The 18,247-nt window shown below is 40.6% G+C and overlaps 2 protein-coding genes across 2 annotated transcripts in view; both read left to right on the forward strand.

The window, feature by feature from the left end:
- Window positions 1-5,294, forward strand: part of LOC131891743 (GON-4-like protein) — a gene marked incomplete at its 5' end in the record, with an annotated part of 17,328 nt that extends 12,034 nt beyond the window's left edge. Inside the window, 5 exon segments of the mRNA XM_059241383.1 lie at window positions 2,908-3,113; window positions 3,182-4,204; window positions 4,283-4,605; window positions 4,677-4,910; window positions 5,034-5,294. Coding sequence (XP_059097366.1) covers window positions 2,908-3,113; window positions 3,182-4,204; window positions 4,283-4,605; window positions 4,677-4,910; window positions 5,034-5,240 — 1,993 coding nt within the window.
- Window positions 5,295-10,519: 5,225 nt separating this feature from the next.
- Window positions 10,520-18,204, forward strand: LOC131892165 (uncharacterized; the record flags this gene model as incomplete). Its single annotated transcript, XM_059241941.1, is given in 5 exon segments — window positions 10,520-10,999; window positions 13,803-16,505; window positions 16,574-16,805; window positions 17,033-17,117; window positions 17,221-18,204. Coding segments are annotated over 5 exon segments (4,208 nt in total), but the record flags the coding sequence as incomplete, so codon positions are not given.
- Window positions 18,205-18,247: the final 43 nt, after the last annotated feature.

The raw sequence follows: 18,247 nt of genomic DNA on the forward strand, positions 1-18,247 counted from the left end.
TTAAAGGGGGAGATAAGTCGCTCCCCAGTAATTACAGGCCGATTTCTCTCACTTCGAATATTGCGAAGGTGTTTGAGAAGATCATGAAGTTCAAACTTGTTGAATTTCTTGATATACATGAAGTCCTTCCTCCTAGCCAGCATGGGTTCCGAGTACATTTTAGCACGGTTACCCCACTGATTGAACATATAGAGCAGGTTATTGAGGGACTAGAAAGATACGACTCAGTTGATGTTGAAAATCTTGATTTTGCCAAGGCCCTTGATAAAGTAGATCATGGCCTTTTGCTTAATAGACTTCATGACCTTGGGATCCAAGGCAAGGTTCTCAATTGGATAAGAAATCCATTCAGGATAAGAAGCAATTGGTTAAGGTTGAGGGATCCCTCAGTGACATACATGATGTCAAGTCAGGTGTTCCCCAGGGCTTCATCTTAGGGCCCCATCTTTTTATGGTATTCGTTACCCCGCATCAAAAGCTTAGTATGACTGCCAGTCTCTGTTCTTATGCTGAGGATACAAAGTTAGTTTCTGGTAGGAATGGCCAAGATTCCATTAGCCTTGCAAAGGACCTAGAAATAATCTATTCTTGGGTTATTAAAAAAAATGTGGCCGTGAACGGAATGAAATTCGGCTCAATGACCTTCGGGTCAACTCATTTGAATACTTCACTCGTAGATAATGAAGGTAAAGATTTTGAGGTCTCATCTATGAAAGATTTAAGTGTAGTCCTCCAAAATGATGGAAAGTTCCAGTTGAAGGTGGGTAAAGCTTTTAGGAACATCACAGGTATGAGAGAGCTCTCGTATTGGGAGAGACTAAAATAGTGTGGGATTGTACAGTACTCAGAGAAGGTACGAAAGGTATTTGATATTGTACGTCTTCAAAAGTATCCATGAGCTTTGTCCCAACCCAGAATTTAGGGTCAATTATAGTGACTAGAGGCTTAATGTGCGTTTTGAGAGCACCTTCGAGCCCTCGAGAATCCAGGCTAGTTCAAACAATGAAGTCCAACTCTCTTCTTTCTCGGGCTCCTTCATTGTTTAATTTGCTTTCCTCTAATATTGGGAAAGAATGCGTAGGCCTTGTTGATCCGGTAGCATCTTTCAAGTCAGACTTGGACAAATTTTTAGATAGCATTCCAGATCAACCCTGAATTCAAGGACTAGCTCGGTCTGCCAACTCAAATTCATTGGTAGACCAAATATCATTTTAAGATTGAAAGGTAATAAACAAACGAATTATAACCTTTCATTTTAATAGTGCTGGAAATTACATTCCCTGTGTAGCGGTAAGAAAAGCCCATGAAAAACCAAACCAAAAAGAAAGAAAATCCTCCCCTTAGTCATAATCTACTTGCAGCTCATTTACATGCGTCATCATATGCCATGGAAATGTGGAAAACTAATCTTGTTTTTGGAATTCGGTTCTTTTTTAATCACCTCTCCAGTCTTGCATTGTAGTATGCTTCAATTCAGTAATGCATAATTGAACCGTTTGGGGGCGCTACTGATCCAGGTTGTAGCTAGTGTACTAGTCATTTAGATTTTTTGAAATGATCCCAAAAGCTATTCTTGTTCTCTGAGGTTAGAGACAAACCATAATATATCACAATGGTAAAGATACCCTTTAAAGTTTTGGCGGAAATTCCCAAACACATCTTCGCATTTTATACATCAGAAAAATATGGGGAACAAATTTGATTGTTTTGCCTTATGGAATTCTAGCCCATATAAGAAACTTGCATACCTAAAAACATTAAAAAACTAAAATTTTCAAAAAGCAACTCAATGTAAATTGGGAGCACACTTAGTAAGGTCTTGAAGCTAAATTACATGTATGTTATCTTTTATTTCAGCTCTACTTAGTTACATGGGATTTAGTGGTCCAAATTTCATCGTTTTTAGCCCCAAAATGTCCCGGTTAAATGATAATTCAATTTCCCAAAGAAATTATATCGATTTTCAGTGTCACAAAAATCAAAGATTAATTTTCCTTTTCTCGCATAGTTTCACAATAGCTAAAAATGATATATAACGTCACTTTAAACACATTAAAAAGTGTAATCTTTGGAAATTTGTTTTGCAATCACCATGTGTACACTTAGTAACGCAATCACTTGAATTCTGAAGACGATACATGAAACAAACAATGGTAAAAACTGTGTCGCTTCTTGCACACTTTGTTGAAACTGATTAAAAATAGCTTCTTTAAGACATCATTGATATTTATGAAACTTTCAGTGACCGCCCAACTAAATGTCCATTGGACGGTTCTAAAATAAATTTTCACACATCTACTTTTTTGTTTTTGTTTTTAGATATGGAATATGGTTGTACAGGGTTTTAAGTTAATTTGAAATTATGCACGAAAAAGGAAAATAAACTTTTTGTTTATTTATTCATTTTTGTGATATTGAAAATCGATATTAAATCCTTTGGAACTTGAATTAACGTATATCCGGGGCATTTTGGGGCTGAAAACGATGAAATTTGGACCACTAAATTCCATGTACGTAACTAAGTAGCGGTGAAATAGATGATATCTTAAATCATATTCAAGACCTAACTAAGGGTGCTCCCAATTTACACTGAGTAGGTTTTGGAAAATTTTAGCTTTTATAACGTTTTAGGTATGTGAGTTTTTTATGTGGGCTAGAATTCCATAAAGCAATAAAATCAAAAATGTTCCCTATGGTATTTTGAGGTAGAAAAATACCAAGTTGTCCTTGGGAATTTCTTTGGAAACTTGATAGGGCTTTTTGAACACCGTGGTATGTAAGTCAGCAATGGTGTAGAAAAATGCATTTCAATATATACGAGGATTGGCCTTGCCCATACCTACAAGGACGCGCAGCATCTAGTTTTTTCTTTTCTTTTAATTTAAATTGATATAATTATCTTTGAAGGCTGATGAACATAATGGGAGAAAGTGGAGTTTTCCAGTACCCAAGTTTGATTCCGTGTCAGGCCATCTCAGTCCTTCCCAACAAGAGGACCAACACTTTCTCAGACTCTGAGGACTATCTCATTGCCATCGGAGTTGAAGAGTATTATGAGACCATGAAGAAAGCTAACAAGAAAATTACCCTTAAAACCGCATGTGCAGAAGTTGGTAAGCGCCAACATGTGGTCATATCAAAGCATACATGCAGGATGCTTAAAAGGTGTTATTGCTTTCAGTCAAGAAGTATTGCCCTGGCAAGACAATCAAACAGGTACACACACATATCCACAATGCAAGACGGAAAACCTCAACCAACAAAGTGCTCGACCACCTCAATGCCACTGGAAAAGCGCTGGTCCCTGAAATGGACTATGACCAATTAGCAGCCGTGCCGTTGGGCGTTCCTTTGCGACAAGCGCCCCCATTGTCACTCCCAGAGATTTGGCGCCAATTCTTCTGCCTGAGACTGCCTGAAGAAGTGAAGCCCTCTCCACCGCCTAAGAAGCAGGTTCTTCCGGCTGTAGATGGCGTGGTTCAAGCCATCTTTGACCCACAGTCCCAAACCATAGCCGTCCAAATCCCTAAAGATATTTCCACCGAGGTGGTCAGTACCTTCCAAATTCCCGACGCTGCAGAAAAGAGGAAAACTTCACCAAGGAAGTATAGGCCCATTCTTCCCAAAGGCTCTGGTTCCAGCTTGGGCTTGAAATCTCTTCAGGCTTCGCAATCCCCTTTGAAGAAGGAGAGAGAGCGGATCCTGAGGAAATACAGCCCCTTGAAAAAGGCGCGCGTTATTCGACCGAAAGGTACTGCGCCAAACAAAGCAAAGGAGGCTGACCCTATGCCCCTGGTAGCAGTGGCAGGGGCAGTGGCAGAACCTTCATTTGACATGTCAATGCCAGAGATTGTAGAATTACCCAAAGAGGCCAAAGAGAATATTGCTCCCCTGAATAATGAGGAAACAGAAGAGGGAGAAGAACCCCTGGCAGAGAGGCTAGTTTTGGACAGCCAGCCAGAAACCTCATCGGAGCCGGTAGAAAGGGTAGAGCAAGCCGAACAGACCAAGAAAAAAACCAAACAGCAACGGGAGGCTGAAATCTTAGCTTATATCCTGGCTGAGGAGACGGTGGAAGAAGTCAATGCTCGTCGGGAACGGGAGGCGTTCGACATTTTTAAGTTCGCGGAGCGTGACTTAGACCCCTTGGAATTCACGGAATTTCTTGGCCTTCTAACTACCTTAGAGCAGGACATCCTGAAAGGTACGTTCGTTGGATGAATGACTACTCGATTTAGAAATCAATTCTCAAGGTCTGACTTTTTAACCTCTCTTGATTAAGGATTCACGGATCTTCACCACTTGTTGAAAGGACATGTGGAGATCCAGGAAATGCTCCTTGACCTACTTACCCCCGAGAGTGCCATAAAGCTCGGTCAGCCAGTTTATAGCTCTTTCTTGACTCGGAATCGCCACAAGGAGTTCTTTAGGAAACTCAGAAGGGCCTATGAGCACACCCCATCTTCGCACACGCGGATCCTCAAGGATATGGCCAACTTCCTCAGTGACCCTCAAATGGACCAGACCACACTCACGAACATGGCATCCAAGCTATTTCGTGGGAACCCTCACCTTCACGATTTATTTCTATCCCTTTTACCAAATGTGAGTACTAAGAGCATGCCTGGGATAACCTTACCAATTGTGCTGAATGTGTTTTCTACCTCCTCAATTAGAGTCCGGTTCTTGATAGCCGGTTACCAAAGCCTGAGGTGATCAACCTGGTGGATCTTGAGAATGAGATGGATGGAGATGAGAATATGGCTCAGGCGCCCGATGGAGCAGAGAAGGTTTCCTTGGTGGGCGATCTTCTCAAGGATGAATACGGCGGGGACAAATGTCCTTGTGCTTGTCACGCTTTTTCTGCCGAAGACGACCGAAGTGCACATTGCCTCCATTGTTCAATTAGAGTAAGCCCATTGCAAACGTTTAAGAAGCATTCAGACCTTAGTCTTCCCAATTCATGAATATTTACCTACCCCTCCTAACGAAGAAAATGTTGTATAAGAATCTAACCCATTGTTTCTCTGCAGTTCTTGAATGGAAAAATCTACAGACGGGAAGGGAAAGTGCTGAAGCCAGTGAGGGTGGAATTCCCACCCGGATGCAATCCCTATGCCAAAGGGAACAAGTCATCGCCTAACAGTCGGAAGAAGACCGCCAAAAAAGCCAGCTCTGAGGCCGGAAACAGTATTACTAATGCAGAAAGTGTTGCTTCGGCTGCCACCGAAACGACCTGATGTAAATACAAAAAAAAAGTTAATACTTTATAATAGACGTTTCACTCGATCGAAGTTTCAAATTGAATTCGATGGATCAACCAAAAGGTTCAGGGTTGCCTAAAAATTACCAATCAAAACATTCTGCAGACCAAATATTTTATCAAGCATGACATTTGACTTGCTGGAAACTCATTCCAAGACTCGGTTTAAAAAGCCTGAAATCAGGCACAAAAACATATTTACAGGCCTTGTGCGGCTCCTCTCTTCTCCTCTTTTCTCTTCTATTTGTTTTTTTTTTGGAACTTTGAATACCTCTTTTTCTCTTTTCTTGGAAAAAGCCTCCTCTTTTCTTAAAAGAAGCTGCTTTGTTGACCATTACAAGTTGAAAATTAATCGTAATTGCATACTTTTCTTTCCAGTTTCTTGAGGAGTAGCCCTGGCTAGAAAGTTCCAGAGCTTTCGTTTCCATGATGCTTACTTTGGTTTGGTTTTGTCTTAGTTTTCCGACTTTTTTGTCTACACACAAACTATTCGGACATTTAGGCAAGCGTCGGTACCAGCAAACAAACTTGCCTGCCAATGCCAGCGATGCAAACTTGGCGTTTCAAACTAGCTTTAACGAAACTGACCTTTCTTCATAAAGCAATGTTAATCAAGGGTCAGCTTCTCGAAAACGTGTTTGAAGCTCCAAACTTGCACCACTGACACTGGTACCAGCAAACAAACGAGCTGGCCAAAACGTCCTTATTGACTATTTCACTGCAACGTTTATTCCATAGCAGTAACATCAGTGACTTTACGTTACTCTCATGAGTTGGACCGGCCAAAAATTGCAAATAAATATGGTCTTTATTTAGATGTTTATTTGCGAGAATACATCTCAAAGGACATAACATAGACATGAATTGACCTTTGATGGAAGTGTTTGAGATCTTGGTTCCAATGGTAGGCCGCCATTCGAGGCGTCAATGTCCACTAGAAATATTGATTAGGCGAGACCTGGGATCGAACCCATGAAACCGAGCACGAATAACTCTGGTGTGACGCGTTATTCAACTCCGCCACTCCATCTCCCTTTTTACTATTTCGGTATTCGTAACTAACAAGCCGTTTATTCTTTGTATTGGAAGAGTAGTGAATAGGTAGAAGGGTGAAGAAGAAGTGTCAAGAACAGAAGAGAGTTACTACAGGGAGCCAGAGTAGAGAAGTCAACTATTGGAATGGATGGCTAGATCATGACTTATCAATTGACATTTAATTTGAAGAAAAAAATCGACCGAATTAGCTGAAAAGTTTGCAAATAAACTTTCCCAAATATAGGCACCATCACGTTCTGGGGGTGTAAGGGCTGCTTTGGCATTCCCTTTCAAGTAAACCGTAGATGAAAAGGAAAATCGAATCATGATGTTTCCCAGCATTGGGATTTGAACCTGCTATCCCTAGTGAGCAGGTCTTACCTTGTTCATGCTGCCTCCTAAACTGACAGTATTTTGCACATGGTTAATATTTTGTGAAAAAGATAGATCTCAGTTCATTAACTGAAAAACAATAATGTCAGAGAGAGCAAATGTATTGCAGAACAATCTTGTCAAGAAAATTAAGTTTTTCAAGCTTCACAAAAGTAATGATAAGTCATTTTTTCCGAAATTGACCATCTACCTCATCATGACAATTTAACCCAAAATCACGAAAACACGTCTATATGTGCCCGATTTTTAAAGGAGAAGTTCTTTACTCAAACAAAATTAAGTTCCAAGATTTTTTGAAATAGAATATCTTAACAAAAATTGCAATGATAAATAGCTGTTTATGATTGATGGAATACAAAACCAGGTGGTTGGTAACATGTTTGTAATCTATTTCTAGCTAATGTGTGCTTTTTTTCAAAAAGATTTGGAAAAATCAAGTAGTAAAATTTCACTGTTCCGTAAAATTGACCATAATTCTTGAAAATGTCACGAACTTTAACAAATATTGGTATCTTTTCGTCTGAAATGGCAGGCTGAAATTGCATAATGAATTGCAGGGAAATGTCAAATGTTGCTGGTACAATTGCAAAATTTGCAGATAAATCTCGAGTGTGCAATTTTTGCACAATTTCCAATAAGCAAGTTTTGGCCGGCCTTACTCATGAATGATAGCTCATACGTTCTTTGAACCAGTTAGGTCCGGCTCCCAAAATGGAAAGCAAATTGAAAAAGCACTTTTTTACTTACTATATATTACTATATAGATAAGCACCAACGTGATCAGATTATCGTGATCTTTTTTGGCATCTAAGAGTCAAGCTCCAACTTACGAATAGAAGCAGGTCGAATGAAAAATAAAACCTGTTCAAAAAATCAATGACTTCTAAATCAATCTAGAAATCATTCACTCTAAAGACATTTCCTTTGCACATTCAGGGTCTAAAAATTTCTTTGGGAAAGGTTAAGGAGCAGAATCAGACTGGAATCATATAGGAATCAAAACTAATTCAGACTCTGAAGTCGACTTTAATTGAGGAGCCTTCAATACTTCTTGGGTTACTGGCTTCTGATTTAAGCTGATATCTGTCAGTCGTTGATCCATTGACACGTATCCAAAATTTCTGACCAGTCTGAAGTTCAGGGGTTCTTTATCCATTTTCAAATACCAATTCTAAAATTGATCAAGCATTTTACAACAATATAACAGACTTTGCTCGTACATTCTATCAGATTGCCTTTCAAGATTTACTGAGATAAAGTAATCAATTAATTGTAGCTAAAAGTTCATCAAGTATTGCGGACTTCTTCCTGCCACTGGGAATGGAATCTACAGCATTAATTCAGAACATATATTTAGGATACTCAAATTTGCATTTTCCCAACAATCCATTTGATCCACCAACGCCAAATTAGCGTTGGCAGATCTGGCTAGCCCTTCAATAAAGTGTTGATATGGTATTTTGGTCAGTTTAATTCAATCTCCATTAAGTCTTAAGAGTGGGAATTTGCCTGTGCAATTTTACAGTCAACAGGTAATGTAACTACAAAAGTAATTGCAATTTTGGTTAACGCATGAACCATTGCAGAGGGGTATGACTAAAAAAGTAATGTCTTTGTCTATATGCATCCCAAATATATCCAACAACTATTTTGATGACGTCCAATTAGATAGTTTAACAATACTGATACCCAAATATATGTATTAGGAGAAATTAAATGATAAACCTTGTCCTGCAAAACTCAAATCTAACGACAAGTCTTTTATGACACATGAAAAATTAAAATATATCTCTTAGGACCCTTGTTTCTGTAGCCAGTTCATTTCATGACCATATTAGACCCCTTGAAGATCGTAAGTCCCAATTAACCTGATCAGAAATTGGCAAATTTTATTCTTGCTTGGCTCCATATTACTATCTTTCCTCAAAAAGCCTTAGTTTCTGAATTATGATTGTTTGGATTGTTGATTGGAATGGAAGATTCGGAGGCAATGTCCAACATTCTGAGTAGTGACGTAAGGGAGGTGTGGCTTAAAAAAAGAACCATTAATAGCTGAGGCAGCTACAAATGTCCTCAGTGTTGATTATTGAAAACTGGATTAAAGTAAACTTCATCTAAAGAGAGTCCCTCCTTTTCAGTACACAGTTCTTTTTTTTACAATTACAGGTCACCAAGGTATAGTTTTGACTTGAAACAATGACGAACCATATTTGATCAATGGAAATCTTTTTATTATTGTTTGGTAATTGGAAACTTGTTTTCCAGCCACTCATGATTTTTTTCAACGGTGTTGCTTAGTTTCCTTTTAGTGGATCAGAGTCGACAATTAATGAAGCCCATGAGAACCGGTTACCATGAAAGAAACGGTTTTTCCTGACAAGCACATAAATGTCACAATTATACCTGTGAAAACCAGTTTTCATGAAAGAAAAAGTACGCCTCTGTCCTATCTTGGAAAATCACGTCCTCTCCTAAACTGAAGTACTCGTAAAGAGCACACTATTATCAAGGAATCGTTTACTCCTCTTCCTGAGATGCAGCAAATCAAAAGTGAAAAAGAAAGAACAGTAAGCTTTACTGGTAACTGTAATTTTGATCCATCCAAGGGAGAGCGTGCGTTTGCGCCTGCATGCGTTCGTGGCTATGGGGCCAAAAAGCAAAAGGCGACTGGACTGTCACGATTTCGACCATACAGAATGGTTTTCCCTTTCGGTTCCTTTCGTTGTGCGTTCACCGGTTTTAGTGCGACGGATTCAATTTCATCTCTATAGAACCATTTCTTTCCGCCTGTTACGCATTGTCATGGTCCCTCAATGGCCATGAATCTCAATATGATCAAGACAAAATTTGTAAGGCACCATATGCAATTGCTCGATTACTCGACCAACGTCCTCTGGATTCACAGTTATTTACGGGAATGAAGGATCATCTTTGTGTAGCCTAAAGCTGCTCACGGTGGACACAGACCTCTTCAAAAGGTGAAAATGATACTATCAAATTATTGATTTAATTCTCAATCAGAATCCCCGTTGGGGTGTACAGTACGCATAGAGTATTGAAGAAATCATAGGGGTAACAGATATGTATGAGATTGGTCAGATAATAAAGCTAAATAAAATGTAAGAGGTAGAGAAAGATGGACCAATAAACAATGCCAATGGAAGAAATAAGAAAGTAAATATTCGTACATTGCAGTGATAAGTCAGTATTGTCATAAGCTCAAAGACTGGTAACAAGAATGAGATGTATACCAATTATGCCTTGGCCATAGAACAAATATCACAACTACTCCTACAAATAATACGCAAAAAGTGATGTGACAGGCAAAAAAACAAATTTGATCAAATCTCCCTAAATTGTTTGAAAACGAAAATAAAATCCCAAGCAATTAAAAAACGTGCCTCATTTAGCTTTGTATTCATAGACAGACCTCATCCTCCAACAAATTGGGGTTGGCGGATCTAGCTAGACCTTGGTTTTAGGGATCATCAGGAATTCTGATCAAAAGCTGGTTCCAGTCTGACTTAAAAGATACAGCTTATATTTGAGGAAAGCAAATTGAACAATGATGTGACTTTATGATTGGCAACTCCTTGGTCCACCGTGCGTCTTCTCCGATATTGATTTCTAGTCCAATCTGACTTGGATATCTGGTCCGGCCTCAATGATATGACTTGGGTAGATAGAACACTCTGTCCAGTAGATACACGGACAGATCGAGTAGTAGATCCATTTCCAGTCTCATCGTGAACGGCTTTAGCTCAGGTGTGATTCTCTCCTCTTGGTCAGTCAGTCCGTTCAGGGGATTCCGTTTCAGTCGCCTCCGTGATCTCGGCCAGTTCACATCTCCGCCGTGAAAATTTCACCGCTAGACGTCGATCCGCCCGCTACTAAAAGTGGCCAGTTTCGTCCCCCTAATTGACTGAGAAACAAACGCATCCCTTCCATCCAACAACGCCTTTTTGCCATCAACCTGCTCGGGTGACAACACACCATGTGCCGCTTGAGATACATTTGAGATGAGAAAGTGAAAACACGCACTGCCGAGGCCTCGTTTTCATGTGCCATAAAGACAACCACCGTATGAAGTGCACCTAAAGAGTCATGGACATGGCGAACAGTGGGCCTCCCCCTGTTCTTGGGGCCCACATGATGGGGAACTTGAGCGTTCCATTGGGCTCCACGAACTTGGCCGTGGCCTCCGGGATGACCATTATGACCATGGGATTGGTTCTCGAGAACTTGGTCAAGCAAAGTGATATGAATAGCCAAGCTCATCCGCAATCGCAACCAAAAAATCAAAATCAGGTGCTACACTAATCCATTAAGTTGTGAACAACCATTTAATTATGTTTCTTAAGTTTTGAGCTCCTTTCACGGTGACGACACATTTCTTACTATTTTTCTTTTTTATGGTAAGTTCATTAACTGACATGGACAAGAGTTGGCATTAGTCAAGAGAAGGTTATCATAGGGTAAAGAGTGTGGCTTCGATAGTGTTATTTTTTTATAATGGAAAAAATCAAATTGTGAGTTTTAGAGATCTGGCGAGTATATCTGGTTGTGATTTCGAGTAAGCCGACAATCATTTTCCTACTTCTGATTTAAATCTTACTTACAAAGACCTTAAGATTTGTGTTACATTTGGTACATGATTGGACAAAAGTACAACTACGATACTCATTTGGAGAGAAATGATTGATCTGTGAAGGATCTATTGGAAAGTTTTTGGAGCTCTCATTGCGATTTTTAGAGGCCATATGTTTGGGTAGTTAGTCACGACAATTGTTGATAGTTGCCATTAGTCTTGTTTCTACACCACTCAGTTATATCTATTTCTCAGACTGCCCCCCAAAAATTGTCTCCAGATATGAAAATCGTAGAAATTGTTCCTCCATCTTTTGATTCCAAGTAATGATGGACTGGCTGCTCTTTCGGTTTTAACGAAGTCTGCCAAAAAATGCTCTAAATAACGAAGGTTTGAGGATTCATTTTTCACTTCTGTATGTTCATATTTTATCTTTTTCTCAAATGGCCATCACATTTTCAAACGCATCTCAAAGAAAGATGATTTCCTTTTCAACTAGGGCGACTTTATTATGTTAAAGGAATTTGCGTCATAAATCAAAAAAGGCCTACAATATTGTCAGGTATGTAATATTTTAGCACCATTAGAATTTGACCCTTTTTTACATTGGTCAAATTAAAAAAGATATTATTGAATGAAACATGTTTATCATATTAACATGTTTAAGTACATAAATGTCCTTTGATCTCGCCCGAGAAATTGAATACGGAAAATCTTTTAAATTGAGATTAACACAAATTCAACCTCAACTCAAACAGGAATCACTCTAAAGCTTGTCGTCAGCCGGGGTTTGGGTTTTTCCATTGAAGTAAAAGTCACTTTTCATTTCTAATGGTTTGTCACAATGGGCTCCTGAGAGTGCTACCAATCAAGGGCTGGGCATTGTGTTACTTCACGGAGGATTGGTTGAACGTGTTACTGCAGATGGTGGATTTCAAGCACATAATTGACCCTCCCTTGGAGGCGCGGTTGAACGCATTCCTCTCTTCATTAATGGTGGTTACAAATGTTACAAAACGCGGGAGATTCTTTTTTGTCACCAATCTTCTCCATCCATCATTGGCCAATCTTTGCTCACGCATGGTTACTACTATTATTAGCAGAGAGTGGAAAAAAAACTTGGAAAAGGGAAAATCTGGCATCAAAAGGCCATTCATAAATGTTTGCGAGAACAAAGATATACGTTCTCACACTTAGACATTAATCTCGGAAAAATGATTAAAGCACTCTCTTTTGACCAAATGCAGAAATTGCCTTGGATTGTTGATCAATGGCTAATGGGAACCTTCAGGGGGCTTGCTTAAGCCAAAAGGTCACGATAACAATTTAACAATCGGTATTTTGCGCCATCAATTCATTTTGATAAGCAGGCATAAAGAGGGGTAAGACAATTTTTTTTTTAACAGAAATTCACTTATGTTAAAGTCAAAATATCTTAAAAGATCACAATTTCTCCTGAATCTTGAGCAAAAAACGCTTGTACAAATAGTTGTCATGCTTTTATTTTACAGGTATGACAAAATGCCTGTCTTGTTTCAAAAAGCATCCTCATCATAATGAGTATTTAGGTATCCCAAGTTTTTGATTTAAAACCAACGCCTTGCTCCCATTTCTGTTTACGATTTTTTCATAAGTTTCACTATAAAGGAACAATAACGAAATGGCTGTTACTTAAACAATTTGTAGTCTTCATCCACATGCCTTGATAGCAATTAGCAATCAAATAATTATACGAATTAACCAATTGAAGGTATTTGAGTAACTTATTCAGAATTACTAGTTATCATGACGACATTTATTTCATTTGACTGAGAAATCAATCAGTTAGTTGGATTCAATGGCATGAGTAACATCAGCTTGAATCTAGACCAATTGCACAATGACTCAGCCTCTCATGGTACAAGTGTCATTTTCAAGTACACGTCCTCCCAAGTACGTTCGGAATGATGACGCAGTTTTCAAAGGATTTTTCATCACCGTACATTTCGGATTCGGGATTTCCTATTTGACTTCAGGTTACTTCTTTTCACATTGGAAATCCCAACTTTAACAGATATGGACTGTTTAGGGTTGAACAACTGATGCAAAAGTGAGGTTTTGCATTACTTTTTTGCAAATTAGGAGAGTAATCTAATTGGACCCCTGAGTTGAATTAATTCGAAAAAAGGTTATAAAGTCTTTGTAAAAAAATATATCAATAATAACAATGAAGAAGGTTTATATGGTAATAAGCAAAGCGCAATTGAATAATTTGGGTTTCCAAATACGACGTTGTTCAATATTTATGTCCTTTTTCAAGTATTTCCAAGTTATCATTAGTATTCTCTACACCAGTTTCTTTCCAACCTCGATCACAACTCAGTACATACTAGATAGGATTTATTTCATTTCATTTACATAATATATTGTGTAACACTGTCATTGCACTGGATTGAAAATCGGATATCTTTTCAGCTCGGACATTCATCTCCCACTTTGGCACAACCACAATGATCAGTTATGATTTTCCACTTTTTCTTCCAGAATTACTCCAACTTTTCAAGACGAATGTCCAAGAGCCGAAATCCACACCGATCACGGAAAAAAGACGGTCCATCCCCCACTGAAGGCACAGAGTTCCTCCCGACCATGTATCCGGATTCCTCTCGATTACCCGAGTATCTGACGAGCCCAAGGAATTACGATACGGTCCTCAACTACCCAGGCTATTTCTATAGCAAAGTGGGTGATAAATCTTACAAGAACAACGTGTCCTTTTACAACTACGGTTTGGCTCGGCCGGACACACCCGAAAGCAACAATGATGAAAAGGAGAACTTTGAGCCGTACACCTTCACAAAAAGACCCATCACTAACGTAGACGAGGACACGCACGTCTTGGCTGGGTTTGAAAATGAGCCATTGTATAAGAAGACTACTAGAGTCTTGGCGCCGCCAAAGACATCAGTCTCGTTCATGGACCTTTCCGAGAGTCCATTCCATGCCACTAACGAAGCCATAAAGGCCAAGTTCCAACCTCAGTTTGGACAAGGGTCGTTCCAAGACCTTCCGGAGAAAGTTAAAGCCACCCAGGAACCGGAGGAAGAAAAGGAGTTTAGTACATTCGGCCAGAAAGAAACTGTACTGGAAAAATCGTTTTCCACTGAGCGAGGGCGAGTGAAAGTAGTGAGGAAAAAGGTACCAAAAGTCCCTCACATTGGAGGATTCCGCACCGCTACCCATGACATCATTGGTAAAAACATGAACGCAGTTGCCAAAGAAAGCGACCAAGAACCGCTCAAGGGGCAAAAGCACAACCAATACCAGCCCAACAAAGAGTTTGTCCGACAGCCAACCCGAAGATTTAAGGTCGGACCCACGGCAGTAAAGCCATCTGTCAACGAATCTTTGGACATTCAAGGGTCTCCAAAGCCTTCCAATCCAACCTTAACCACTACAGCAAAATCGGTAGATGGGATGAAGCCAACATCCTATTCCTACAAAGATGGACAATCTTATGTGCAAGTTAACCTTAACCCGGACGGCGTGGGCCAAGACCCGAGTCAACCATCTATCCCGGAAACAAATGATTCCAGGGATTTCAACGTTATTAATCTCGGAGAGGATGAGGATTTGTTCAATGAAGACCTCACCTTTAACGAAGACAACCAATCCGGAGACCAGGACGCGCTTTACCCAAACACTTTTTTTCATAACATACCCAAGCCAACTCATTCACATGAAGACTTGGGGGACACAGCAGGGATTGTTCAAGTTACAGAAGAAAGGCAGTCTTTTGGGCCTATGAAAGAGCTAGAACCGGTCCGGCCGTCCAAGTTTCCCAATTTTCCTATAAGGAACCTTTATCCAGGGGAGGCACCAAAGACTAGCACCATCTCAACCACTACCACCCGTACACCATATTTAGTCCAAATGTCCACCACTGTGCAGCCCTCAGAGATCACTTGCATTCACGAACCTTTTGCGGTCTTGGACCGTGTAAAGCCAACCAATCGACCCACCACAAAAATGGGACCAGTCATGGATGCATTGATCCCAGAGTACTTGGACGTGATTCAGACAAGGAAAGATACAATTCCGCAACTTGGCCATGGTTTGGAGGATGTGGACAAGGCATTCTTCAATGGCTTGAACGAGCTCAAAGACCTCCATGGGAGACACGAGGAGGATACGAGGATTGATTTAGGAAATACGGACACATTCTTCAAAATTCAACAAAATTTCAATAAAGGCAATGTACTCAAGAGCGAGCCCGATACTGCGTTGGTCCATCTAGACGAGTATGTGGAAAGCCAGGATGAGATTCCCGAGGGGCCTTTGTATTACGGCGAGATCGTAGAGAGACCTCCCCATTTCGATGAAAACGGCTTTGTTGAAGACAAACCTGACTCGGAGAAGGACAGAGACTTCTTGAAGATTGTGGATCAATTCGAAAATAAGTTAGTAACGGAGAGCAATCACTTCAAAGACAAGGGCTACCGGCGGAAGAAGCATCCTTTGCCTCAAGTGATCCAAGAGCACGTCCATGATTTTCAGGAAAATTTTGACACCTTGGACGGCCATGAGCAATATCACGACACCGATGGACACGCCTTTCACACTAGCCCTTCCTATTCTGGCTCAGGGCCAGGTCCTTCCAGTCCACAAGAAATCATCCCGGATGACAGTCACTCCAAGAGACCGCCGCCAAATCAGTTTAAGTTTGGAGACTTTAATAGCGATATCAAAGAGTTTGTCACAGATGACCGGGAGATCCTTGAACTGACCGAGTTCCCCATTAGTGAGGAGATGATCTTTGATGAGCCAGCTCATCTGACTTTTGAACCCAGTGGACCAACTAACTATGGTCATTCAGGACCAGTCAGTGACGGCTACGACATCCCAGAGCCTTCTTATACCTTGGACGTGGATATGGATTGGCAACGTAAGCATATCTTGTCTAAAATCAATTCCCGGAACCGATTGAACATCCCCCGGAGTCTCAATCCACCTCGTCATAAGGCTCAGTTCTCCGTGATTCCACAAGAACTGATCAGCGACAATGACCCCGGGTTTCGACGTCGACAAGAGATGCTGCTGAAGCTGCAGAAAAACAACAAATTTCAACGTCTCCTCAAACAATACGGATTTGACCAGTTCGCACACAAACCGCTCAGCCGCAAGAAGAAGCTCATGCTCATCAAGCGCATTCAGCAGATCAAACGGAACCAACTGCGAATGGCACAAGTAAGATTGTCCTTTTCATACTAGTACTCACAAAACCTAAAATGGCTTGATCCACCTCTTTTGTACAGATACAGAAGAATGGACCACATTTGAGGGACCGCAACTTCAAAGTGGTTCATCCATTAAACGGACCCGGTGCTCATCATGGACAAAGGGGCAGACCTTTTCCCAGGAGACCTCAAGGGCCAATTGTTCCCTTGGTCCAAACCGGTCACCGGTTGCACAAGTTCAAAACTGCGTTGAAGGTAGTGACTCCGGCTGATAGGAAGTTTGATGTGGTATATCCGCATGGAGTGGAGGGTACGCATATATTTCTGCTTTTCACATTTGCAAATTGAACTTGGTTCCGGACACTAGAATCTAGACACAGGTTCAGGGAGGTTCTTAAGGAACGTTTGTACACAGTCAGTAGTCCACGGTAAAGAACCTGCCCTGAACACAATTATCAATGAGACACATTACCCATGACAATCGACCACCAACCACACCTTCACTTCACACCACTTTTACCCTATTACTGCTTTCAGATGATTCAATCATATCGCAAATAGCTAGGTTCGGCAACTTTGACAATTTCGTCATCGGATTCTTAATCAACTACGTTTACAACAGGTAGGGACATGACCTCAAGACCACAATTCACCCTTGCATATAACTTGTACAAAAGATAGTTCGTCACAGGTGACCTGGCTTAATACTTCTGCTTCCATTCTAGGTACGTTCGTAATCAGTTCTTGAGAGATGTGCCAGCCATTATTGCGGATCAAGTGCCAACCATTCTGAATACTCTGGGTTTTGGTGGAAGAAAACGGTCATTGAATAATGGTCCATTATTGGACCCAGCTGTATATAGCATTGCTTCAAACGATTCTGATACCCTCATTGAAGCCTTGGCCATGCCAGATGACTTGTGGAGAGGCTTTAGTGAATGGAACTACTTCAGTGTGTATGATATAGACTCTCTGTTCACTCTACTGGACGCAATTGAAGAGCAACCAAGCCACCCGGATAATTCGGGACCCCGGGAGTCACTTGATGCGCCTATTGAAAGTGCCAAATTGGACCAAACCAAACCAGACCAACCTTTGCCCGCAATAGATTCCAAAAGGAGGAGGCGAGAAACCGAAAACTCTAGGATCGATTTTATTGATGCCAAGGAGTATCTGCAAAAAGTGGTCTATCCATCTATGTCCAAAAACGACGCCAAGATCAACATTAATCCTCCCTCGCAATCAAATTTCCAATACAAAGAGGAGTACATGAAAGAGAACGCTGACATGCTTCAGAATGTTCTCAAGAACCAAAGCATTCAAAATGTCATTCACCAAATTGATACCAAAACTTCAGATTTTATCAAAAAACTCATTTCCCCGGACACTGAGCTCATCAAAGTCAACGATACGTTGCAGATCCTCAGAATCAAGGATCTCCCTGCCAAGCAAAATAACGGATTCTCCTCCACTCAACTCACCACGACCTTGAACAGTATCCGGAGCACCCAAACAGAGGCTCCTGTAACGCACATGCCTAACCAAATCAATCAATTCAGTTCGACGGCGGGGCGTCCCATGTACCCCAATTACTGGTCTTCGGAGTCACGCCCAATTTTAACAGACAGCACCACCACAATTCCCTCACCATCAACCATTCATTCAACCACCAACAGAGCCTCTGCGCCTTCAGTCTCAAGAGTTTCTTCTTCTAAAATTCCTACAATGACTACCACCACTACTACTACTACT

Source organism: Tigriopus californicus, chromosome 12 (genome assembly GCF_007210705.1).
Source record: "Tigriopus californicus strain San Diego chromosome 12, Tcal_SD_v2.1, whole genome shotgun sequence".
In the NCBI taxonomy this organism is placed as follows: domain Eukaryota; kingdom Metazoa; phylum Arthropoda; class Copepoda; order Harpacticoida; family Harpacticidae; genus Tigriopus; species Tigriopus californicus.